This window comes from Gekko japonicus, unplaced genomic scaffold, assembly GCF_001447785.1.
Source record: "Gekko japonicus isolate JY-2015 unplaced genomic scaffold, Gekko_japonicus_V1.1 scaffold5, whole genome shotgun sequence".
Lineage (NCBI taxonomy): Eukaryota > Metazoa > Chordata > Lepidosauria > Squamata > Gekkonidae > Gekko > Gekko japonicus.
The window spans coordinates 1,943,243-1,969,514 of record NW_015168652.1 but is presented as its reverse complement, the minus strand read 5'-3'; the positions used below and the strand labels follow the sequence as shown (position 1 = coordinate 1,969,514).

Genomic DNA, 26,272 nt, shown 5'->3' with positions numbered 1-26,272 from the left:
AGGAGAAAACAGTGTCATTCTTTGCTGTGCTTGATGTACTAAATCCCTACAGCCTTGTTAGCACAATGATAATCACTAGTTATAAAGCTCAATGAATAGCCATGCAGTGACTAACTTTCCATATAATGCACCTCCTATCAAGAAAACTTCCATGCAAACACCAAAATGCTTTGTCCAGCTGACTAGAGTTGCATGCCCACACTGTTGTGTGTGTTTTAATACCAATTAACAGTTATTACATCCCGACCTAGATGGCCCAGGCCAGCCCGATCTTGTCAGATGTCAGAAGAGGTCAGCCCTGGTTGGATGGGAGACCACTAAGGAAGTCCAGGGTTGCTACACAGAGCCAGACAATGGAGAACACGTCTGTTCATCTCTTGCCTTGAAAACTGGATTGCTGTTAAGTCGGCTGTGACTGGAGAGGCAGCACTTTCCACCAATTATCAATATAGATAGATGGAAGATAAAACTATCTCCCAAGGAGCTTTCCTCCAGCTTAAAGATCCTTCTTCCAACTTAAATGGGTTTTCCTCCAAGGAAATAAGAAGGCTTCACCATTTGCTCAGGGGAGTGATAGGACAGTGGTAGGATCCACACAAGAAAATCCTTGTTTTCTGGTTTTGTGATAAATAGTGAAAAAATGAGATTTGATTTATCAAAACATTTATAAATTACTTTGACCAATCACAAGTCAACTTCCCATCCTGGCTAGCGTGCCATGAGCTGCTCAGAGGGACTCCTGGCACACCACATGCCCAGAGGTTAGAGCTAGGACGGGTTGTCATGGGGAACATGTGCGTAGATCGCCTGGAGACACCAGAACAGATGAGTGTCTTCGCCATGAGTGTCTTGGACAACAGGCAAGCCTCACACTTGAAACTATGTCCAAAACACTTCACGCTAACCGAAAAGGACTTTCTTGGGAGCTACAGTGTTCCAAACAACCAAATATGACAATGAGCCTGCTCTTTCTATGGAAGACAGACAGTTCCTGCAACTGATGGAAAAGGAACTTAGGCAAGACAGCTCCAGAAGTTGGGATGCTCTGCTCCTTTTCCACATGCCTAGGCAGGGATTACCCAACAACCGCAAACAAGCCCTATCTTGACTCAATACCTTGTGCAGGCCTCTGGCAAGGAAGGCCAAGATGAAGATCCATTTTGTGGATTTCATGGACAAAATGCTACAGAATAAACATGCAGAACTCACGCCTCCACTGAAAGAGGCAAGGAATGTTGATATCTCCCATGCTTCGGAGTATACCATCCAGCACCCAGTTCCAAGGTTTTTCGCTGAACCCGGTCCTTCTCACGGGGCTGGACCTGACCAACAGACTACTCGGCATGCTTATCCACTTCAAGACAGAAGCCATAGCTGTCATGGCAGACATCCAGCAGATGTTTTACTCCTTCCTAATCAGAGAAGATCACTGCAACTACTTGCGATTCTTATGGTTCAGCGATGAGCAGCATAACTGGCAAATCACTGAATATTGCATGAGGGTACACCTCTTTGGAAACAGATCATCCCCTGCGATCGCCAACTATGGGTTACACCAAACTGCGCATATAGGGGAGAGGAAGTATGACCTGGAATCAAGGCAGTTCATGGAATGGGACTTCTATGTCAATAAAGGGCTGAAGTCTGTACACACCCCAGAAGAAGCCATCAACTTGTTAAAGAGGACACAGCAGATGCTGGCTGTAGCTAACTTCAAGCTGCACAAAACAGCCGCCAACAATACACAGATGTTGGATGCATTTGATCCAGAAGATCATGCCAAAGGCTTGAAGGATCTAGACCTGGGTGGTGACCACTGTTCCCTCTAAGCTGAGTTAGTGTGAGCTAGCTCACAGTTTTTTAGCCTCCAGCTCACACGCTTTTGTCTTAGCTCAGGAAGAATGTCTCCAGAGCAAACTAATTGATGCAGTGGCCAAATCGCTCGCTCACAACTTTAATGCCAATAGCTCACAAAGTAGAATTTTTGCTCATAGGACTCCACAGCTTAGAGGGAGCATTGGTGGTGACGCCCCCCCCCCCCTTGTCCAAGGCAGCCTCGGACTAACTTGGGACCTGAAGAAGGCCACCGTCACCTTTCGAGAGAAGCAGTTCAAGAGACAGCAGTTCAAGAGACAAGGTATTCTGTCAATGGTGAACAGCCTGTTTGATCCCTTGGGGTTCGCAGCTCCAGTGACCATCCAAGGGAAGCACCTATTAAGTACATTCTCCCTGGGAACCAAGGACTGGAATGAACCTCTTCCTCTCAACCAGAGGCAGGACTGGGAAGCATGGAGAAACTCCCCCAGAAGTCTGCAAGGTATACATGCATTACATTCCAATCTCACCTACTGCCGCCTCCCACAGAGAGCTGCACATCTTTTTGGATGCATCAACCAAGGTGACAGCAGCAGTCACATACCTTAGGGTCACCGGCGGGGAGAGTTGTATCTACGTGGGCTTTATTCTGGGAAAGGCCAAACTAGCACCACAACAGGGACATACCATTCCAAGGCTGGGCTCTGCAGCCCTGTGCTAGCTGTAGAACTGGCATAAGTGACAGAGAAATGGATCTCAAGTTTGAGACCACTACCGTCTATATGGATAGCAAAGTGGTACTAGGTTACATACGCAATCAGAGCTGGAGCTTCTATGTGTATGTGAGCAACAGAGTGGAATGCATCAGGTGGTCCTCGCACCCTGAACAGTGGCGATACATTCCCACAGATCAGAACCCAGCTGACCACACAATGCGATCAATCCCGGCATCTCAGCTGGCTGAGTCAACCTGGCTAAAGGGCCCTGAATTCCTCCTACATCCAGATAGCCCTCAGCAACATGAGAAGTAGCACTATGAGCTCTTAGCCCCAGACCAGGACGCCAATGTTCAGCCTCAGGTCATCTGTATGAAGACGGAGGTCAAGACAGGGAGTCACCTGGAAGCACGCCATTTTGATCACTACTTCAGATGGACACCACTTGTTCTAGGAGTAGCACATCTTATCCACTTCACACATCACTGGGACACTAAGCCAACCTCACCAGATGAAAGATACCTGGCAGAGAAGCTAATCCTACACAGCACACAATAAAAGTCTCACCTGGAGGAGTTTGAGTGTGTCAAGAATGAGAAAGAAATACCGAAGACCAGCACCCTCCTCAAGTTGAGCCCCCATCTCAATTACGAGCTACTCAGAGTAGGAGGGTGCTTAAAAAAAGCTGATGTGGATCCAGCAGTGAAGAATCCAATCATCCTTCAGGCTTGACAACACATCACCACGCTGTTGGTGCAACACCACCACAAACAGGTCCATCACCCAGGACATCATTTTATGGAAGGAGCGATCAGAGCAGTGGGCCTGAGGATTGTCAGAGCAGTAATCCATACTTAAGGGGCAACATCAGCAACAGAAGATGGCGGACCTACCACCAGACCAGCTCAGCACGGAGCCCCCATTCACCAACGTAGGTCTCAACATGTTTGGACCCTGGAGCGTGGTGACATGCAAAACTAGGGGAGGGCAGGCCAACAGCAAGCACTGGGTGGTGCCCTTCACGTGTCTGAGCATCCTGGCCGTCCACATCAAGGTAATCAAGTCCATGGACAGTTCCAGCTTCATAAACACCCTTAGAAGACTCCTCGCCATATGTGGACCCATCTACCTACTCAGGTCTGACCGCACCACAAACTTTATAGGAGCCTCTAGAAAGCTGGAATTAAACGAATGCACCAACCTCAACTCAGCACTTGACAACTACCTGAGTACTCAGAACTGTACGTGGATATTCAATCCTCACACATCTCACATGGAAGGAGTGTGGGAGCACATGATTGACATCTCATGGAGAATTTTAGCTCAATGATGGCAGGAACCCATTCTCTCACCCATGAGACTTCGACTACTCTCCTAGCAGAAGTATCTGCTATCATCAATGCCACACCTTTGGCTCCAGTGTCTCCAGATCCATAGAACCCAACCATCCTCACACTGGCCACCTTACTGATGCAAAAAAACAGGTGACTAGCCAGCACCCCAAGGAGATTTTGTCACCAAAGATATGTACAAACAGCAATGGAGACAAGTTCAACTCCTTGCTAACATCTTCTGGAAGCGACAGACACAAGACTATCTTCCGACTCTACAGAGCCAGCATAAATGGGAAACCCCTGAACCCAACCTGCAGGAAGGAGATATGATTCTGCTGAAAGACAAAGACGTGCCCAGAAATTCGTGGCCCATGGGATGCATAGTTTGTACCTTGCCCAGCACGGATGAACTAGTACACAAGATTGAAGTCCTTGTCGTTAGATATGACAGCCCAAAGACTTTCACCAAACTGATCACCGACATGGTACTGCTTGTACCAAAGAATGAACTCAAAGGCTGAAGATCAAGTTTTGCATGCCTTAATCCCTGCCTAGATCTTTAGTTAACAGTGTAGCATGGCATATATGCATAGTTATTGTCTGTCTGTCTGTCTAGTACTGCTCATACAGCTATCACCTCAAGTAGAAACTGGGACTAATTTTTTAAAAGACCTTACTCAGTATTAATTCGCTTATATTTAATTATTGCACCTATGAATTTTGCCACTGAGAGGGTGACATGATCATTTGTATTCAACAGTAGCCATGACACCTGGGCTCACACGGTTCCATATCTTTAAATAAAGGGGTGACTAAATTAGCCCTCAACTCTTTGAATATAGGGCACTCCATAATCATATGTTCGATTATTTCAGTTGTATCATATGAGCATCTGCATGTTCTGTTAGCATATGATACTCTATTATATCTGCCCTCCAAAACTGCCAAGGGAAGAATGTTCATTCTTGCCAAAGTAAAAGCTCTTCTTAGTTTTGGGACTGTCAATTGATAAAAATATTTCGGCAGTTGCATCGGGAGGGCAATTCCCAAATGGAATGTTGAACATATCCTGTGTGCCCTAATAGATGTATTTGTAACATCCAACTTCCTTACACATTTTTTAATTTGTCTTATAATGTCTTTAGTTTCTGTATCCTGTAATCATATCATTATAGTCATAGTACTCCACTAGCAAAGCATGTTGATGGTGGAATCCATAGAATTCCAAACTGCAGCTACCAGTTTGTATTTAGAGCAAAATAGTCCTTTTACCTTTAAGGGAATGCATGATGGGAAATGTAGTCCATTAACCCCATAGGTCATATGTTTTGAGATAACCTTCCTCATTGGTTATGGGCTTCCTTTCCAGTAGCTAACACCCCGCCAAAGTTTTTATTAGTCTATATCCATGCTTTGTTAGAAATCTACTAGCGGTTAGGGAGACGTACAGAATTGTCTCTTTTCACAACTATGTCATATTGTGGAGAAACACACCCCCCCCCCCCCCGAGTTTTTAAAGTGTTACTGGGTTTTTTCTCTTCTCTCTGGAAGGGCAGGAAGCTAGGTCAGTTACCAGTCATGGTTATGCAAATAACTCAGCTTGCAAGGTTACTGAGGTATTTGGTGTTAGGAATCTTCAGGTGACTCCTGGAGATTTCCCAGAATGCCATCCAGAAGGGCTCCCAGGATACACTTGCATGCCCCAGGATGCACCTGGATGTCCCAGGGTCCACCTGTGTGACATGGGTGGACCAGGTCAAAGGGAGTGGAGAGAGTGATGTAAAATGGGTGGAGTCAGAGGTTTAATAAAAGTGCTTGCTCTCAGGGGGAAGGGTCTCTTGGTGCTGGTCCCTGGAAGAGCCATCTTAGCCATGTGGCCTGGCCCAGCCCGCTGGCTGCAGGGAGCCTGAAGTAATGGGACATCTTTAGAATCTTGTGTAACTGACTAAGTTTGCACGTTCCGACTCTATTTCTGCTTCTAGTAGAGTATGTTTTTAGAACCAAGGAAAGAAGGATATATTTCTCACCAACTTTTCTTTGTCCTTCTGGTTGCTGTGCTAAAAGTGTGCTTGGGTGCAGTCAGACGGCGTGCTGAGAGTGGGTTACACTGCTCTGGCTCTAACCAGATTATATTTGATCTGGATAATCGCAATCACACTTACCTCCCTTATCCCACCTCACCATGCAGTCACGTCGCTCCCCAGTGTCTACACTTCTGACGCGTGGGCGCGGGTGTCGGCGGGTTTTAAATTTTTTTCCCTCAGTTTGCGCATACGCATAGGCGCCCCTCCGTAGAAGGGGGGGAAACTATCATGGCACATGTGCAGAACCACCAGGGTGAATCAATCCAACCCCTCCAACAAAAGACTTCCCTTTAAATGTTTGACCCGAAAATGGCCTCCGTGAGATCCCGAACTCAACTAAATGCTAAAACAAGTGACTGTTTAAATGTCGGTTTTCTAGACGCAGTGGTGGAGCTCTGCCTATGCGCAGACCGCTAACACATTTTAAAAATGGCGGGTGAAAAGCGGAAGCCTCAGGCAGCTTTCAAGTGGGGAGGGGGTTTAAACTGGAAGTGGCTCAACACCGCAGGAATGATCAGATGTCACAAAAGTGCAGCTAGAACCGGAGAATCAGGAAAACACCATTTGGGGACCTGGTAACAAAATACTCTGTTTTAAAGGGGGCTTGAGCCAGAAAGCGACGGCTGGGGACGGTGCGCAGATGTTGGGTGTGTGAACGTGGATATAAAATCCATTACTGAAGCGTGCCGAAAGTGGACCAAATGGCCTGTCTGAATGCACCCCTTGTAACCTTTTTCTCTTTTTAATAAATATTTTACTCTTTGAAGCTGGTAGCATTCTCTGGACCACATAGCTTGCCCAACTGCCTTAGACCATGCTATTTTATGATGGGAGTCCCAGGAAGGGGGAAGCCAAGCAGTCAAGGAACCCATTGCCAATTCTCCAGGGCCCCCCCCAAAGAAGGAAGTTGGTCCCTATAGTACCCAGGCGCTGGGTAGCAGGAGACCAGAGGCAGGGCCTCAGTTTGAGAAGGGGTGTCAGGAGTCTGCCCCTCCTGGCAGGAAGACCCCAAAAGGACAGTGATGACAACATTCCCTAGTGGAAGGAAGTGGAATAGCACCCTCCAGGAACTGGCACAAGCCAAGGAGGGGGTCAGCAAAACAGGGTCTGTAAGTCAAAGCGGGCCTGTTCCACCACACATATAGTAGACTCTGAACATTGAAGATGTAACCTCCCACCCAGTCACCATTTTGGATTATGAGTAATCATCTTCTGAATGCAAGTGGTGTAAAATAAAAACGATTTGAGCCTTAAGTAGACTTGTGTGTTGATAACTTAGCTGCAACGGGGTTCAGCTCCCAGCCAGCTTCTGGGTAACGACAGAGAGCTTGTTCCAGAGGGCTTCAGCAGTCGAGGAAAATGCTCTGGAAGGGACTGATGCTGCACACATCTCCCTCACTCCCTGATAGAAGAGACTGATGGGAGCTATGCAAGTTGTGCAGGCGTAAATGTCGGGAGAGGCACTCCTTCAGATTTGTGGGTCCAGGTTATCAGTCAATGCCAGCACTTTAAAACTGAGCCCTAAAACAGCTAGTCAGTATGGCTGGTAGCCCTCTGATGGACCTGAATCTTCATGAAATCTCTCTAATCCTATTTCAAAGCCATCTATACTTGTGGCCATCACTACATGCTATCACGGTAGATCCTACAATTTAATCACTCGCTGAATAAACAAGTATTTCTTTCTGTCCATCCTGAATCAATTGGCTCTCAGATAAGACAGGCAAAAGAAGTTCTCCCTGCCTACTTTCTCCATCATTATCCTGTGCTCCTCTCCCCACCCCACCCCAGTAACTGTTTCTCTAAATTGAAAAAAAAAAACCAACCCCAAACCACACAGCCTTTCCTCATATAAAAGGTGCTCCAGGCCTTTCCTCCTCTTGGGGCAAGAGCTTTTGCCTGGAACGTTTGCGTGTTGTAAGAAGGCACTTTGTGAATTAATTACCTGCTCAACTCACTCAACTACAGAGAACTATCCAGCAGAAGATCTCCTGCCATCAGCAGTACACGCTTTCATCTTGCATCATCAAAGGGATTCTGATCAGCTAAAGATTTTTGTGCAATTCTCAAAATGTAATCGCTTCACAAAGTGTGCACAAACCTTGAGACCCTGGACAGAAGGCAGCATAAAACAAGCAGGATTTCAGAAATATCTGCTAGGTTTCTACATTTGCCAAAGAAAACCATTTTTAAAAAGTATTACATTGGCCATATTATCACAACTGAAGGGCAGAGAATATTTTCCCCCTGTCCTCACCAGTCTTTAAACAAAACAAAACGAAAAAGCTTGTGAACTTTACACCAATTTCCCAACACACGGTTTTAAGAGAATAGAAAGTCCCCAAAGATGGTGATTAATGGGCTTCCCCCTTGATCAAGAATTCTTGTTTGCCCAGAACTTAAGCTGCAGCCACAGCACTAGTCCCCAGTAAGTGGTTCTTCTGAATGTAGACACACACCCCCAATACAAACCAGAATACTTAGCTAGCCTGTCTTCTCTGCATTCCAACCACACTGATCTGTCTTACCCTCCTCCTGATGATGTGTGATTAAACAAACAGAGAAGCAAGACAGAAGCAGGATGAATGAGTCGGGGAAGGGTCAGAAGAGGAAGTGCAGAAAGCAATTTCCGACAGTAAACAGAATAAGGGATAAGAAAAGGAGGACAGATGGAAAAACTGGAGCAGCGGCAGAAGGGATCAGGCAAGGATCCTAAAGGATGGGTTGTACTCCAAATAGGTTCCAAAAAGCCCCTCTGTAGGTGCCAAGGTCAACGTGGCACAAGAGAAGTTTCCAGCAACTTCTGGTAAAGAGGCCAAACTGGAAAAGCAGCAGAATTAACACAGCAAAACATAGCTAAGTTTGGTACTCCCAGATAAAATCACAGCACCCTTGTTCCAAGGTCAGGGCTCACCCTTGACTTCTGCAAAGTATGGGACATGTACAGAGTGCTCTGACACACACCCTGACCCCAACCCAAACCAGAAGGCAGAATTTAAGAAGCAGAAAAATCCCAGGTAAGCATCAAGAAAAAGCCCGGAGGCTTCCTCCCCCGCCCCCCAGAACTGGATTGCCATCATTTTCTCCCGGCCTCGCGCCTGTGTCTTTCAAAGCACGTATAATTTTGAGGGATCCACTCCCGCCCCGTATTGTACCTAGGGGCCGTTCAGAAATGCTCCGGAGCACAGGTACAAAATACAAACGGTCCGGTCCTCATCCCTGCACGCGCAGCTTACCCACCTCTGCCGGCCTCGCATCCAAGCCCGGGAAACAGCGGCTGCTCGAGCGCATCCACAGCGAGACAACTAGAAGCGCCTCCCCCAAAGGGGCCGTCCGTTGTCAGGTTTCCAAGCGAGAGCAGCCCCGGTGCGCGACCTGCTGGGACGGGTAGTTCCCACTGCAATGCAGGCGCCTGGCGCTAGGGTCACGGCAGCACTACAAGCCCCAGCAGGCGACGGGGCGCGGGGCGTAAGGGCGGCCGGCCTCGTGGCCGGCGTGCAAGCTTGCAGAGAGGGAAGACGGTGCGGTAGTCGACTGTGGCGAGGTTGGACCCACTGTCTGTGACTGCTGGAGCCCGGGTCTGATACACTGATTGATTGTCGGATACACAGCTGCATTCGCAAGAGCGCAGACTGAAATTCCCAGAAACCGGGCGGAGGGCTTGAGACGAAAAGGAAAATTAGAGAACAATCTGAGTTCGTTGTATCTGTGCAAGAGGAGGTTTAAATAGAAGTCAGTGCGAGTTGCTTGGAGAAGAAGAGACTTACGAAGACAACTCAAAGCAGGAACATTTCGCCGCCGCCGTTGCAGCTGCCACCGAAAGCGGCTGGCCATAACTTTTTAAAGAGCCCCTAACGAGAGCTGGGGAGCTGGAATGACCTCTGGGCAATATTGCCTTATGTACTCCATTATCCCCTATGGGCAAGCGTCCTCTCTATTATTCCTTATGGGCATTATGGATTCTCTATTGGCAATTATGTACTCCATTATCCCCTATGAACAAGCAACCTCTCCATTATTCCCTAAGGGCAGTCATGGATTCTCTATTGGCAATTTTGGGTTCTCTATTGGCAATTATGTAGTGCACTATCCCCTCTGGGCAAGCCTACTCTCCATTATTCTCTATGGGCACCCATGTATTCCCTATGGGCAATCACTGTCCTTAGTTTTAGTATGTCCCTCTTAAGGGTAGTCTCCATTATTCCCTATAGGCAAGCTTGGTTTTCATTATTCCCTATGGGCAAGCGTGCTTTTCACAACCCTATGGGCAAGCGTGCTCTCCTTTATTCCTTATGGGCAAGCGTGGTTTCCATTATTCCCTATGGGCAAGCATGGTTTCCATTATTCCCTATGGGCAAGCATGCTTTCCATTATTCCCTATGGGCAAGCATGTTTTCCATTATTCCCTATGGGCAAACGTGTTCTCTCTTAATCCCTATGGCAAGCATTGGCTCCGTTTTCCCTATGGGGAAGTTTGGTCTGTATTATTCCTTTTGGGCAAGTGTGGACCCCAATATCCTCTGTGGGCAAGCGTGGTCTCCTTTATTCCCTATTGGCACCTGTGGTCTCCCTTATTCCCTCTTGACAAGTGTGGTTTCCTTTATTCCTCACGTCCACATGTGGTCTCCCTTATTCATTGTGCAAAACGTGGACTCCGTTATACCCTATGGTCAGGTGTGCTCTGCTCTCCATTATTCCCTATGGGCAATCATGGATTCTCTATTGGGAATTATGGATTCTCTATTGGCAGTTATGTACATTATCCCCTATGGGCACGCCTACTCTTCATTATTCCCTATGGGCAATCATGGATTCTCTATTGGGAATTATGGATTCTCTATTGGCAGTTATGTACATTATCCCCTATGGGCACGCCTACTCTTCATTATTCCCTATGGGCAATCATGGATTCTCTATTGGGAATTATGGATTCTCTATTGGCAGTTATGTACATTATCCCCTATGGGCACGCCTACTCTTCATTATTCCCTATGGGCAATCATGCATTCTCTATTGGCACTCATGTATTGCCTATGGGCAATTGCTGTCCACTCATGTATTCCCTATGGGCAATCGCTTGTCTTTAGTTTTAGTACGTCCCCTAGAGAGAGGCTTCATGCATCCCCCCGCCCACTGGAATGCTTGCCAAACCGCCGTATGAATATTTTGAAGTTCTGAATGGGAAAAATAATAAATAGTCCTTCAAGTTTGGGATATTGGTTGCTGCAAACCTCAGTTGATGCATCAAGAGCCTCAACTGTGGGAAAAACAGGTTTCACTCAACGAGATGCTGATCTCAGGATGGCCTCCTGAGAAATCATAGACCTATATCTCTGTTGAATGCGGATTATAAACTATTTACGTCAATTATAGCTTCCAGATTGGAAAGAGTATTGGTACAAATCATACATCAAGATCAGGCAGGATTCTTACCGAGAAGACAAATAAAAATAACGTCCGAATCATCCTTAACGTATTAGAATATTATGAATTACATCCAGAAAAACAAATGGCCTTAATGTTTCTTGATGCTGAAAAAGCGTTTGATAATGTAAGATGGGAATTTTTATTCCAAAAACTAATTACATGGGACTGTGGCTAATTTCTAAAAACTAATTACATGGGACTCGTCAATGGAGATATGACTTCAAACATCAGGATACAAAAGGGTACAATACAAGGTTGCCCACTATCTCCACTGCTATTTATATTTGCGCTAGAAGCATTAAATGATTTAGTGAGAGAAAGTGAACAGATTAAAGGATTAAAGGTCAGAGAAGAAGAATTCAAATTACAAGCATTTGCGGATGACTTGGTATTTATACTGGAAGATCCAATTACCTCAATGCCATACCTTATGAACATAATCCAAGAATATGGCCAAGTAGCGGGACTAAAAATCAACTGTAAAAAAAGAACATCATAACTAAAAACTGTACCCAGAAGGAAAGAGATCAAAGAGCACTTTATGAAATTTTGATATTTATTCGATTTTATCTTGTTTTACTTGGTTTTATGTATTGACGCACTTGGTGCCCTTCCGCCCTGAGCCCATTTGTGGGGAGGGCGGGGCAGAAATTTAAATAAATAAATACAAAAAATTTTATGATGGAAATAGCTAAAAAAGTGAAATATCTAGGTATTGTGATATCCAACAAAAAGAATACTCTGATAGAAGATAACTATATAAAATTATTGAATGATATTAAGAGAGACTTCCAGAAATGAAAAGAGTTAAATCTGTCACTTATGGGGAAAATCGCTACAATAAAAATGAATATCCTCCCTAGATTCCTCTTCTTAGCACAAAACACACCAATTTTGAGAAACCAAAATGTTTTTAAAGAGCTAGGAAAACTATGTAGAAGATTTCTATGGCATAATAAACCAGCTCATATACAATGGAAGATTCTTCAAGATAAGAAAGAAAGAGGAAGTCTGGGAATACCTAACTGGAACTGATATTATAAAGCAGCAGCCATGGGATGGATTAAAGACTGGTTGACATTAGAAAACAGAAGACTTTTAAGTTTAGAAGGTCATAATCTAGCTATGGGATGGCATGCATACATTTGGTACGAGAAAGAAAAAAACACATAGTAACTTTCAACAACATACTGTACGTGGTGCCTTAATAAAAGTATGGCAGGAGATAAAAGGATGTTATTATAATAATATACCCAAATGGGTATCCCCATTGGATGCCTTTATAAAACCTACATTACTTTCAAAAGAAAAAATAGAGACCTATGAAACACTACTAGATAAGAATAATACTTTGAAAACTCAAGAAGAACTAAATATGCTAAATATTAAATTGCTGTGGTGGGAAAACACTCAGACTCTAGATATAATAAAGACAAAAAGACTGGTTGGCAAGAAACAAAAACTGACTTAGACAAAATTTGGTTGTCCTCTAGCGATAAAATGATACAGAAGTTATATAATTTATTTCTCCAGGATTATTTACGAGATGAAGTAGTAAAAGCCCCAATGATTTAATGGATGCAAGATTTAGGTCATAATGTAGATATAGATGACTGGTCCAAAATATGGAAAGCCATAAAATTTATGAGAGCAATACCTTATAAAAAATATATATATATAAGATGTTTTTTAGATGGCACTGGTCACCAGAAAGAATAGCTAAATGTTATACAAATATGTCTAAAAATTGTTGGAAGTGTAAACACAGTGCAGGAACTTTTTATCATATGTGGTGATACCATATAACTCAAAATTATTGGCGCAAAGTGTATAAAATAATTTATGAAATTGTGAACATAGAATTACCATATATACTAGAAGTTTTTTTTTGTTAAATATACTACCAGATAAGGTTTAAAAATGATCAATATGTAATAACATATATATTAACAGCAACGTGTATTATGTTTGCAAAATATTGGAAATCGAAAAGAATACCCTCCAAAGAAGATATAATATCTAAATTGTTGGATATAGCGGAGATGGACAAATTGTCAATAATCCCACAAGGGAAAGACGATGACCTGTTTAGAGAAAGGAGGAACAGATTATATACCTGGTTAGGTAAAAAAATAATGTGATAACTCGCTGTATGTAATTTTAATATTGTACCAGATACACCTGTTTATGATGACGTTGAAATCATAAATATATATTTTTAAAAGGAAATCATGGGTGTGTGCTCGCTGTTTGGAGCTTGTGGCTTTCAGGGAGCAGGTTCGTTCCCTTGAGGCTAGGGTTGTTGACCTGGAGAAGCTTAACGTAAGAGCCCCATAGAATAAACCTCAAAAGTTTGAGAGCTGCAAGACATGAACAAATATTACACACACTTTTAAAAAATATATGCAAATTTCCTTTTTATTAACATTAAATGAGACTGCCAAAAATAAAAGCAAAAGGGGTCAAAATAGATACTGATAATGGTATTTATTTGTCCAATGATATTTGTTTGCTAATGTACATGCACATAAAAGGTCATACCTTGAATAAAACTTTGTTGGTCTTAAAGGTGCCACTGGACTCTAAATTTGTTCTATTTGCCTGAGAGAGAGAGAGAAACAAAGAAAGTGAATAGATGGGGAGACAGGGAGGGGGAAGGATGGAAGGAAGAGAGAAAGAAAGGTGGGAAGGAAGCAAATAGATGGGGAGGGAGGAAAGAAGAGTGAGAGAGAGCGAAAAGGAGATAAAGCAAATAGATGGGGAGGGAGGATGGAAGGAAGAGAAAGGTGGAAAGAATGAAAGAGGTAGAAAGAAAAAGAGAGAAAGCAAATAGATGGAAGGGAGGGGAAAAGAGAGAGAGAAGTAGAAAGAAAGCAAATAAATGGGGAGGGAAGGAGGAAGGAGGGGAGAGGTAGAAAGAAAGCTACTTTAAAGATGTTCTCCAACCCCCACTCTACCCCCACGCCAGCCAGCTTGGCTTGGAGAAGGGATTTAAAGAGATAAATGCCTTCTCCGAGCTGGTGGGTGGGGCCACAGAGCAGGGGCTTGGAGAATGCCTTTAATCAGGGATGTCAAACATAAGGCCCGGGGGCTACAACTGGCCCGCCCAGGGCTCATGTGGCCAGCAACTAGTGGAAGGGAAGGAACAGGAGAGTGCTCGAGGCGGAATGGGCAGAGCCACTCCAATTGTGGCTTCAGCATGGCAGAACAACCTTATCTGCAGCAGTCAAGCAGTGTGGGAAGTCTGCCCAGTGCTGCACCACTGGCTCTCTAGTCAGCCCATATGGTTTTCCTTTGTACCCCCCTCCCAGCCCATGAGGCCATGCAGTGAAGATACACCAACTCAGAGCTTACCATCTGCTGTCCTTTATACAGTTTATGTCTCCAGTACATGGCATTACATGTTAGGGCACACATGGCCTGGCCTGACAAAGTGACATTTATGTCATATCTGGCCCTTGTGACAAATGAGTTCAACACATCTGCCTTTAACTTTAAACGTGTGCTGACTTGGCTTGGAGAAGGGATTTGAAGAGACAAATGCCTTCTCCGAGCCAAGCCAATGTGGCAGTATGGAAGGGCTTGGAGAAAACATTTAACTTTACATGGGGATGGAGGGGAGAGAGAGAGAGAGAGAGTAGATGGGGGGAGGGAGGGAGAGGTGGAAAGAAAGCAACTTTAAATGCATCCTCCAAGCTGCCCCCCCACCACAGAAACTATCTCTCTTGTCTTGCTTTTATCTCCAAAGTGAGGTTTTTAATGTCCTCATTAGCAATCTAGCTGGCTGTGTCTGCATTGTTGGTATGATATGAGGAGCTGATAAGTCTTTCACTTTACCCGCTGCTATTTTCCGTATCTTTATAGCCATTGTTAGGCTGTAAATACTCTTTTTTTCTGTTTTCTTGCCTCACTGGGAGAGGAGCTTGAGACTAAGGCATTCACCATTGCAGGGTAATGTCACTTTCCCCTTGTCCAATTCTTAAAAAAAAATATTTAACCTGGTGACCATCAGTAAATATTAAGGCACTGAATTCCATGAGTGAATTATGAAGAAATACTTCCTTTTGTCAGTCTTGCTTAGTTAAATTATCCAACAGCAATCAGAAGCTCCATCACAGGTTTTTTTTAAATATAATTTTTATTGAAAAGTTTTCTTTTAAACAGATCAAACAGCAAATATAATAGTAAAGTTGTCAACTGTAAACAAAGCGAGAGCCATATAATCTGAAGTGCAGCAAACTAACACAGTATATTCAGTACATCGTTACATTTCAGAGTTCAATAATTAATTAATAGAAGCATGGGTCATTTCAGACCAATAACAAAAGGAGTTTAGAAGCGCAGCCGTTCTATGTATTGGGGATTGTGAGGGATTATGTCATGTTCTACCAGGTACTGAATGAATGAAAACCATGTTTTGACAAAGGTAGTGTGTTTGGTTGTGGATTTGCGTGACCTGTCCATGTAAGTTTCTGCGATCCTATCCATCACAAAATGGTCCCAACTCTTCTGTCTCCATGTTTTGATGTCTGGTGGGTCTGGGGCTTTCCAAACAGCCACCACGGTCAATCTTGCGGTGGCCAATAGAATTGAAGTGAGAGTTGACATGTTCATGCTCTGGGTTTCTCCGTCTTCGAGTTGTGATAAGATTACTTTTGGGTCTAGAGGGAGTTTTTGAGAAGTAATTGCAGTGATTTCCTCTATCACTTGCCTCCAAAAAGACTGTATTTTCGGACATTCCCACCAGCAGTGGAAGAAATCACTGACCGCCCCGCATCCTGTGAGCCATTCGGTCACGTATTATTGAACATAAATCTCACATCCGACAGAGAAATTTAGACTCTCCATTGGTTCCCCATTTTGTAGAACAGGGGCATAGTTGCACAGATTTCAAATTTTTAGTACTTGAAATCTTTGATACCTATAAGTATAATAAGGTGGATGTTAAAAAAGCTTTAGCAAGACGTGAGGCATTTTAGATACATCGACTACAAACACAATATCCTAAGGGATTAAACCTAGATATAGACTATGCATGTTTTTATAAGTTTAGTAGGTAGATCTATAGTAATAGGGACTACAGATTAACAGGATATGGTGAAGGGCTCTTTAAGAGCCTTCTGCAGGTTGCATCACTTAGGATACATATTATAAGCATGCAGCAGCAGAACAGAGAGACCTTTTTGGCTTCGAAGCTTAGTCCGTCAAGGACATATAGAATATGGTGAAGGGCTCTTTAAGAGCCTTCTGCAGGTGGCATCACTTAGGATACATATGGTAAGCATGTAGCAGTAGAACAGAGAGACCTTTTTGGCTTCGAAGCTTAGTCTATCAAGGACAGGTCCCACATGAGATATGGTTTAAGGTAGGTAGTAAGTAGGATTGCTTTAATATAATGCAATTATATAAATAACTGGATTAAATTCCAATACCTCTGTTTTGTAGGAAATAAGGGCTAGTCCCTATATTAAAATGTAGCAACTCTTGAGAAGTCTTTAGAAACCAGGAAAATAACATTACAACATAAAATTTATACACAATACCAGGCAGTTAAGTTGCTTCTGAGGAAGTTAAGAGACGAAACCAAGCATAAGCCGGCTGCTTTGTCAAGCTCTACATTCTTTTGACTGTTAACAGCACATGTTTTGGAATTCCACTAGTATCTTCTAGCTGTTGGCAGCAATTGATATTTTGTTGTATTACCGTGTTATTGTATAACATTAAGATATTGTATGATTAGGTTGTATACCTTGTGAATATTTTGTATACTTAGATACTATAATCAAGTATAAAAGTAATTGTATTAGCATACATAACAATGTTTAAGAGTGTATTATTGGACTGATATTGGCCCCAGTTTTGATGTCTTTGGAGAAGCTCTGGAGAGTCTTGTGCCACTAAATTGAAAAAATATATATGGTATTTTTGCTGATGCCCTAGCACAACTGCAGGGCCGGCCCTAGCTTTTTTTGCAGACTAGGTGAGGATACCTTCTGGCGCACACACACACACACCCCCGTGCGCCCACCAATTTTCAAACATAACTGCATTTTAGGAAGAATGAAAAACACCACATTTTAGGATCCATCTTGAAAATGCCAACAGATGGAGTAAAGATCCGCATGCCGTGTACAACTGTCTGGGCACATCTGTTCCCCACCAAATCTCAAAAGCCTCATGTCTTAATTCTGAGAAGCCTGAAGGAACAGAAATCTTTTCTTCTACCTCTAAAAAAAGCTTGACGTGCTTTCTGGGAGATAACCTTGCAGAGCATCTCTGCCCTTAGAAGCTGCCCAAGTTGCGTCTGCAGAAGATGGCACACTAAATACTTGGATGGGAGACCTCCTTGGAATACCATAGTGACACTAATTTCCTGCCCTTCCTTGCAAATCTGTATGGTTTTGTCTTCGTGCTTCCCTAATTTTGTCCTGCACACTGGTCATGATCTTGGCAGTTTTTAAAAGCTTGTCCTGTGCAGATTGCACTCTGTCCTCCAAATGGATCAATCCCAAATGATTCTTAAATTTGGCGGCTTGCAGAAGGTCCATACGGCTCAGCTGCCATTTTAATGTTAGGCTTACAGAGACTGCCAAAATGGTTGCTCCCAAAAACTTTGTTCACTAAAGCATTAAAGGGAAAAAATGTTTTCAAAGCTTTAGCCTTCCCATCCCAGTCTCTCAACTCTCTTTACATCTCATGTCAATTTCATTCCACGCTGATGATCCCCCCCCCCTTTATTTTGTTTGCATGCAGCACTGAAATCCTTTCCCCCCCCACCGGGTACACTGCTGTTTGACTCCTCTCCAATCCCCTTTTCAAGTCAATACCAGCAGGGAACTAAACCTCATGCAGCTCCTTTTAAACTTTCCCCCATTGTTTAATTTTTTTTATTCAGTGATCTGAGACTAGCAATAATCTCATATTGCTAAACTCATGCAACTTGTCAAAAAATTAATTTTTTTTAAAATGAGGGGGAAATGGAGCTTGTGATCAGAGCAGGGATTCATTCCATTAAGGCAGTTATTGCTCAGGAAGGGGGAAGGCCGCCCCTTAGGCATTGATGGCCCGGGACCCTATGGAGTTTTGGCAGGTCTAGGGGGGCAAGGCTGCCCAATGGGCATCGTTGGCCTGTCTTACTTGAAGGCAGCTTCCACCGGGGTTTTCTGAGGAGAGCCTCCAGCCAGAGGTGGGGCTGTCTGGTGTGCAGGCTACCCCTGCTCAATGCCTGACATTCCCATGGAGTCAGCAGGCAGTGTGTACTGCGGGGAGGGGGGGCTCAGCACAGGACCATGTAGAGCCGCTGGTGGTCTGGGAGGGGCAAGGCCTGTCCTTTAGGCACCAGGGGTCAATCCAGATTTATTAGGTTCAGTTTTGAAGAACATCTGTCAGTCCTGTCCTTTTTGGGCACTAGTTTGCAATCAAGTGGCTACTACTCCATTCTATTTATACAAAAATCTGGGTTTATTGTTCCAGCTGGTATTTCCAATTTTTGTGCAAGCTGCCTCAATACCTAATTGAGATTAGTTGCTGTTTATCTTACTTATGTTTTACTTATCTGCACCCCATAAGAGAGGCTGGAACCTTTGACCTCTCCCATCATCCATTATGTGTAACAACCTATTCCCGTCTCTTATGGAGAATTACAACTGAAAGATGTATGATGGGATTCACACCAAGCCTCTCTTTTCCCCCAGCTCCTCCCTTTTCGCCCTGCTGTTCTTCAGTTTTCCATATACTGTAGAGAATAATTTCCTTTTCATAGCATCTGAAGAAGCAAGCTTTGACTCCCAAAAGCACATGCTGGAATAAATGTTGTTAGTCTTGAAGGTGCTGTTGGATTTCTGATCAATACCAAATATACTTATGCATTTGAGCCTCGAGATGGGGAGAAGTGCCTAATTTGTTTACCTTTCTAGTTCTACTTGGATTATTTTCTTTCCCAGCATGGGGCAGCACATTGCTCTGTGCAGTTTCCCTGGATCAATGCGCTCTTCCTGAGCAGAAGCACTTTGGTCTGCAAAATGAAACAGGAGTCCAGCGGCACCTTCAAGACGAACAAAACCACTCTCCTTGCAGGCATGTGCTTGTATCAAGCGCTAGGTGCTGAACATCTCCTTCAGTGAGCCAGCCCAAACCCTCCTCCTTCTTCTATGCCACCACTGTGCTGGCTGACCTGTGGCCAGGCAAGTGTGGTCCATAACAGCTTTTCTACAGGTCCTGACAGTGCATAGGCTGCAAAACAAAAAAATGTGTAATGCAGAGAACAGGAACAGACTTGAACTATCATCCAATGTGCTATAGAAGTTAGAGGGTTAGTCTAAGATCTGGGGAACACTGGTTTGAATCCCCAATCTTCCATGAAGCTTTCAGGGTAACTTTGGGTCAGTCACACTCTCAGTCTAACCTATCTTGCAGGTTTTTTGCTGTGAGGATAAAATGGAAGATGAGGAGAAACCATGTAAGCCATCCTGAGCTTGGGATAAAAATGTAGTAAATTAATCAATTATGCCAACTGTGGGAGAACCTTTACTTGAGCTACATTGTGTGGTCCTGACAGAGAACCCGAGCACGTCTGGAGCAGTGGGGTGGTGGTGTTCTGATTGGCCTTTAAATGGATCAAGCTTTACACATGGGGGCAGGAGTGCAGCACTGTAGTTTTCTAGAGCCACATGGAAGTGTCCTAGTTATGATGCCACTATAGCTGGATTCTAGTCCTTGCCAAAATTTGTTCCCTAAAACACCCAGCATTCCTGATAGAGTTTTACATTCAGAGAGCCTCACAGTAAAGCACACAGGAGCCTAAAATACACTGCAGGTCCCACAGAGAAGATTTTAAGAATCCACTGTATCTCTAATACTCATCAGCTTGGACTTGTGCTTTTATTAAGAAAGGACTAAAATCCTGCGGAACCTTAGAAGGTGAGTATAGCTGTTACCACTTCAGCATGATAATGCTTTGCTTGGTGGAAAGTATACTCTGCTTGAATAAAGGCTACACCCTTCTTACATCATAAGATAAACAGAAAAATGGTCACAGAAAAGCAAGTGTTTGAATGTTTTTAAGAAGCCACATTTTGTAGTGATTCTGCCTTCCTTGTCATTGTATATAATACAAGGCACTTTGCAAAAGACTGAAAGAATAAAGTCAACCAGCTTCCTAGTTTACTGGGTCAAGGTATCTCATCAACAGATAAGGTTATCATGTTTTATAGAGCCTTTGGTTTGATACTCCAGTAGCTATTACTATCAGCCAATAGATAGAGTGGTTTATTGGTCTTATAAAAGAGAGAGACAAGGCAGTTGGTGAGCTGCGCTGATGACATGTGCTCGGCACCCTTTATATTGCATGAATGATAAAAGGTACTTAGAGCTGTTGCTGTATTTCTATGTTTCAGCAGCTGAGTCTGGCTCCCAGTTCCAGTTAGGACTGCCGACTCCAGCCTGGGCAATTCTTGAAGATTTGGGGCAGTATCTGTGGAGGATGGAATTTGGGGAGGGATTTCACTAGAATCTATGTATACCATAGTTTGTGCTCTAAAGCTACCATTTTCTCCAGGGGAACTGATCTCTGTAGTCTGGAGATAAGCTGTAATTCTGGGATATCTCCAGGCCCCATGAGGAGGTGCAATACCACCAGGGCCCTTGTGGCCATTGGAAGCTTATTAGCTTAAAGTACCAAGGAAGACATATAAGTAAACTTGACTTACTGGAATAACCTACCAAATGTACTTGAGATGCTCTGAGAATAAACTGTCTGGCTCCCATATTTTAAAGTTGTTCAAGAGGTTTGAAAACCTAGCCATACTTTTGAACACCTAACGTTAGTGCTTAGCTCCATGTAAGAAACCATTTGCACAGTATTACATACTAGGAGTAAGGCCTGTTGTGGGAAGAAATACAACGAGCTCTCTAAGGAAGCTCCAGGTGAGTGTCCTGACTGTGGCTGGTGGGGCAGCAGAGGAAAGGGGAAAATAGAGGGAGGCAAACTGTGTTTATTCTGGTTAGTTAAATAACTGGGCTGTCTCAAGTCATTTTGCTGCCCCAAGTGGGTAGTATGGGAGGACAGCCTTATGGTAACAGGTATGGTTCACTCTAACCCTGACTTATGTTGATTTGGGGTTAGGCAGTGGCAGCTAAGGTAGAAAACCACCTCCTCCTATGCCATGTCTTCTGGGTTCCAAGGGTCTGGAAAACAGTTCCATAGCCAGTTACAGGGTTGCCAACTCTGGGTTGGAAAATACCTGTAGATTTGAGGGGTAGAGCCTGGGGAGGGAAAGGGTCGGCAAGGACCTCAGCAGGGTATAAGGCCATAGAGTCCACTGCCCAAAGCAGCCATTGTCTCCAGGAGAACTGATCTTGGTCATCTAGACATCAGTTGTAATAGCTGGGAAATTTTCTGTAGGGGAAATGATGTGCTGTGGCTGGGGAACATAGTGATTTCTGGGAGATCTCTAGGCCCCACAGGGAGATTGGCAACTCCAGTGACCATTTAAGGGACGATTGGGATATGTATTTTACCCCAGGACACATTCAATGACTCCCAACAGCAACAGCAAACAGTTTAGAATATTAGAGGCAAAGGCCAATCAGGCTGCATATGCAAACGACCTCTGTGTTCCGACTGGCTGTGGGGGGAGAGGAACAGCAAACTGTTTAGAATGTTGGAGGTGGGACTCAGGCAAGGCAGCCAGTGGATAGAGACAGCTTCTGAGTGACACATCATGGAGCCAACTGATTTAGGAGTGTGTGGAATGTTCAGAAAGTGCCACTCCACTTCACAATTATATATAAGGAGAGATATTATTTGGCTTAGCAACAAAACAAACAGTTGTGCCCACTGTTGGGTGTGTGGGCCTCCTCCTTTGTGTAGAAAGTCAAATCTCACCGTCTCCAGGTTCTGTTGAGTGAGTGGATCTGTAGCCCTTTAATTCATTATTCCCCTGCAGAAGGAAATGTCACATGATGGTGATGGTCTAAAGGCATGTGGTGGTCTAAATGTTAGTATATAAGCTAACTAAATCATTTAACAATGTAAGGCTGTTCTTATGCTGAGCGCACATATGTGCAAAAAATAATTTTGTCTCAGAAGCAGACATAATTGTTCCTTCATCTAAAACGGCACTCATAAACTTCCCTGGACTATAGGGTGTGCATAGCTTGCAATCACTCCCTTTTCTCAATATAAGACAGGAGACAAACGTGCCACAAAAATTATTTGTTGACATTATCTTTATTGAAGCATGGGATTTCAGCTTGGTTCACTGTAGAGTGAAACATGTTTTTTAAATTATTCATGATATAGTTTAGGGCTGTAGGGTCCATTTTTCTGTCGCTGGTGTAGGTACAACATTATCAGAAAATACAAACATGACCCGCAATAGAAACAAACCACAAAGAAACACGAAGAAACGCTCACTGTTTACAAATCACTCCATTACTACAGAGACCAAATGGCAGTTACTGTAAGTAAATCACCCACGGATAATTGTTTTACTTTTGGACAAGGGAAACAGACGCTTTTGTTTGGAGGGGAAAATCCACAGCTGCTTAGTGTTATTTTAATAAATTTAAATGTTAAGCATTTTTTCCTGCCCACAAAACAATAATACCCGACAGATGTATCCAAGAGTAAGAATGAAGGACATCAAAGTCTTGTACAATCACTTCTGTAATTATCTTTTTATGGATTAGGCATTTGAATCTGTGTTACACAGAGCATTCGACTTGTTAGAAGCCCAACAATCAGCAGCAACAATGTTACAAGTCAAATACAGTGTCAACATGTCATTTCACAGAAGAGAATACAGAGAAAAGACAAATAATGATAACTTAATCATAGAAAATATGATACAGAGCTGAAGTACAGTACATTTAAATACCTATGTGACAAAGAATGTTAAATATTGTACTAGATATTGTAGTATTTGGACTTAAAATATTAAACAGTCTTTGTGCTTGTTTGTTTGTTGCTTTCTGGTTAAAAACAGAGCCAGTTGCTTACTTCCAATACTGCCACTGTAACTTGCATTACAACAGATCACAATTTTTTCACAGACACATCAACATTAAAAACATTTACCTATGAGAAAATAAGTCACTTCTCATTAGATCACAGTGCGAAAAAAGTGGTGTAACGCTCTGTCTCGTTGGGAGGCTTTCAAAATATTCATTAAGAAAAAAGTCCTGATAAAACCAGACTGCAGTGCTAGCTCAAAAGAATGGAAAGCGACACATCACATGGTGGGAAGGGAAAGAAAAGAAAGGTCTTGGTCTTCATGGGTATCGCCTAAGTGACCTTCGTCTTCTGTTGTAGAAATGCCTGAGCCCATGCTGCCGTGAAAAATTCATCATGTAATTTTGTTTGCGAGTGCTGTTCAGTGGAAAGAGGATGGAGAGAAAACCTTAGCATCCTTTTATTATACATGTTAGCAAGAGCAAAGGGTACAAGACCACATTCTTCTACAAGTGCACATCTTGCCTTACATATTTACTGATGCCCATACAAAATTATGTAAAAGTCTGATTGCATTGCTAATATTACTGTATATTACTATATAAAGACAGCAGCCTACGGATTAATCAGGAGTATTTTGGGACTTAATTAATGACTTGATAATCGTATGGCATTGTGCGTAGAATAGCCAGGAGATCCTACGATTGTCTGGCAGCCAGAAATTCTAGCTTTTTTAACATTATGCACCACTAGGTGGCGAGCTTTTGGAACAGCTACAGCCTAAGGTGGTAGGGGCATTCAAAGCACGGCCTCTGAAGACTACCGGAGCGGTTGGATAGATCATTAACGTATGCTGGCCTCAAGCCATATTGGGCTTTAAAAGTCAATCCCAGCACTTTGAATTGAGACTGAAAACAAATTGGGAACCAGTATAGATGGAACAAAACTGGAGTGGTATCGTCCCCATGACCCACTCCAGCCAGCATTCTGGCTGCAGCATTCTGTACCAACTGTAGAATCTGGACAGTCTTCAAGGGCAGCCACATGTACAGTGCATTGTAGTAATCTGAGGTAGCCATTATCAGGTCATGCACCATGGTGGAAAGATCTTTGCTGCTCAGGAAGGGTATTATGCAAGGATATCCCAAGGGAATGGTAGTGGGTGACCAGAAAATTGAAAATTATAAATCATATGTAATCCACCCCCTTTGCTCACGAGACTCCACAGCTTAGGGGGAGCATTGGTCCTGACCTATACCAAATCAACTCTGAACTCTCCCTAGAAGCTAAAATGGCTAAACAGAGGCTACCATAGTTTGGTCACATTATGAGAAGACAAAGAGTCCCTGGAAAAGACAATAATACTAGGAAAAGTTGAAGGCAGCAGGAAAAGAAGAAGACCCAACATGAGATGGATTGACTCAATAATATAAGCCACGACCCTCAGTTTGGAAGATCTGAGAATGGCTGCTAACAATAGGACATTTTGGAGAACGTTGATTCATAGGTTTGCCATAAGTCGGAAGTGGCTTGACAGCACTTCACACACACACACACACTATTAATGATGCCATGGAGCAATCCAGAAAAAGGTCTCTTCTCTAAGGTCTAGCAGCATCAACTAAATGTACATTTTATTGCGTGCCCATTGATGTCAACAGACTTTAGGCACACATCGTCTGGCTTCTGCCTTCTGTGTACAAGACAGACAATATTAAATCCTTACTGGGTTCAATTTAGGGAGAGAACAAGAACTTTACATTACTTTAAATGGTCACGTGTTCAGGTAAAGCCTGTGTGGTATCAATGAGGCATGGGCAAAACCTTTTCTGACACGGGAGGGCACCACTGAGGGCTTGTCAGATTTTTCTGCCCCTCTGAATTGCGTTGTTACTTTAAACTGATCGTTACTTTAAGCTCATGGTGATTGTTCATGACTATGGTAGAAAAATAAAGCACTGTTTTCAGGAAGATGAGAGTAAACTCTGCCCCTGCCTTGTTCACTAACCTGATTTGCTGCAGTATGTACGTGTGTGTGTAGGGGGCACAGTGCAAGACAGGGATACCCCAAGGGTAATCCACAGGTCCTCCCCTTCTGTGTATTGATACCAGCCATTATGTTAGGATAGAATTCTGAGTATTGATAGAAATGGATCAACACACTAAAACAGCTAATACTAAAACCGATCCTGCAAAATTGTAGTAGCCTAAAGCAACTGCACAAGGAAGGCCATTCCCTGCTTAGCAAGGATAATATACAGCATTTATATAGTACTCTCACATTATAGGTTTGGAGGCCCTGCTGTTGTCAGCTCTGTTGCCCTCCCTAGTCGTCCGCTGAGATTGCAAAAGGGAAAGGAAGAGTTGCAGCTGATTTAAGAACTATGGCCTAGGAATAAAACTTTCCGGTTTAAAATGTCACAGCTGTACAGAAGTAACATAGTTAAGGCTACTGAGTGATAGTTGAAGTGTGGAATCTGCAAGAGTTTCTCACTCATTCCAAAGGAGAAAATAGATCCATACCTACAACATACCTTTGGACATGGAGATTCTTTTCCCCAAGTGAAATGACTGGGCATCCTAAGGCATTCCGGAGTTTGGTGTGTGCATAAGAGTTTGCATGCATTAAACATGCTTTGCTCTTCTTTTGGAAGAGTCACCAGGTTTATGTGGAGCTCCCATATAGTCATCAGACCCAGCCCTGTGTCACTTTAACACTGAAACAGCATCTCATGTACCCTCAGGCTGTTCACTGTGATAGATACATTTTAAGAAATTATAAATGGTTCTTCTATAGCAAAATATTTTGAATGCAATGAACCTGGAACTTTGGAAGGGATAATGTTGGATCCCCTTGGAGTAAACTCCCACATATGCTGAACTGGTATCTGAAGATATAATTTTCTTATAGAAAGCCTCTATAATTAGAATAGTGCCAGATTA

The 26,272-nt window shown here is 43.3% G+C and overlaps 2 protein-coding genes across 2 annotated transcripts in view; both read right to left on the bottom strand.

Annotated features, from left to right (window-relative positions):
- The window catches only part of SLC26A5 (solute carrier family 26 (anion exchanger), member 5), a 53,096-nt gene extending 43,855 nt beyond the window's left edge, over positions 1 to 9,241 (bottom strand). Inside the window, exon 1 of the mRNA XM_015415058.1 lies at positions 9,190 to 9,241. Coding sequence (XP_015270544.1) covers positions 9,190 to 9,206 — 17 coding nt within the window. The 5' untranslated portion in view covers positions 9,207 to 9,241. The remainder of the gene's footprint in view (positions 1 to 9,189) is intronic.
- A 14,106-nt stretch (positions 9,242 to 23,347) lies between these two features.
- Positions 23,348 to 26,272, bottom strand: part of RELN (reelin) — a 585,476-nt gene continuing 582,551 nt past the window's right edge. The window contains exon 66 of the mRNA XM_015415052.1: positions 23,348 to 23,746. Coding sequence (XP_015270538.1) covers positions 23,650 to 23,746 — 97 coding nt within the window. The 3' untranslated portion in view covers positions 23,348 to 23,649. The remainder of the gene's footprint in view (positions 23,747 to 26,272) is intronic.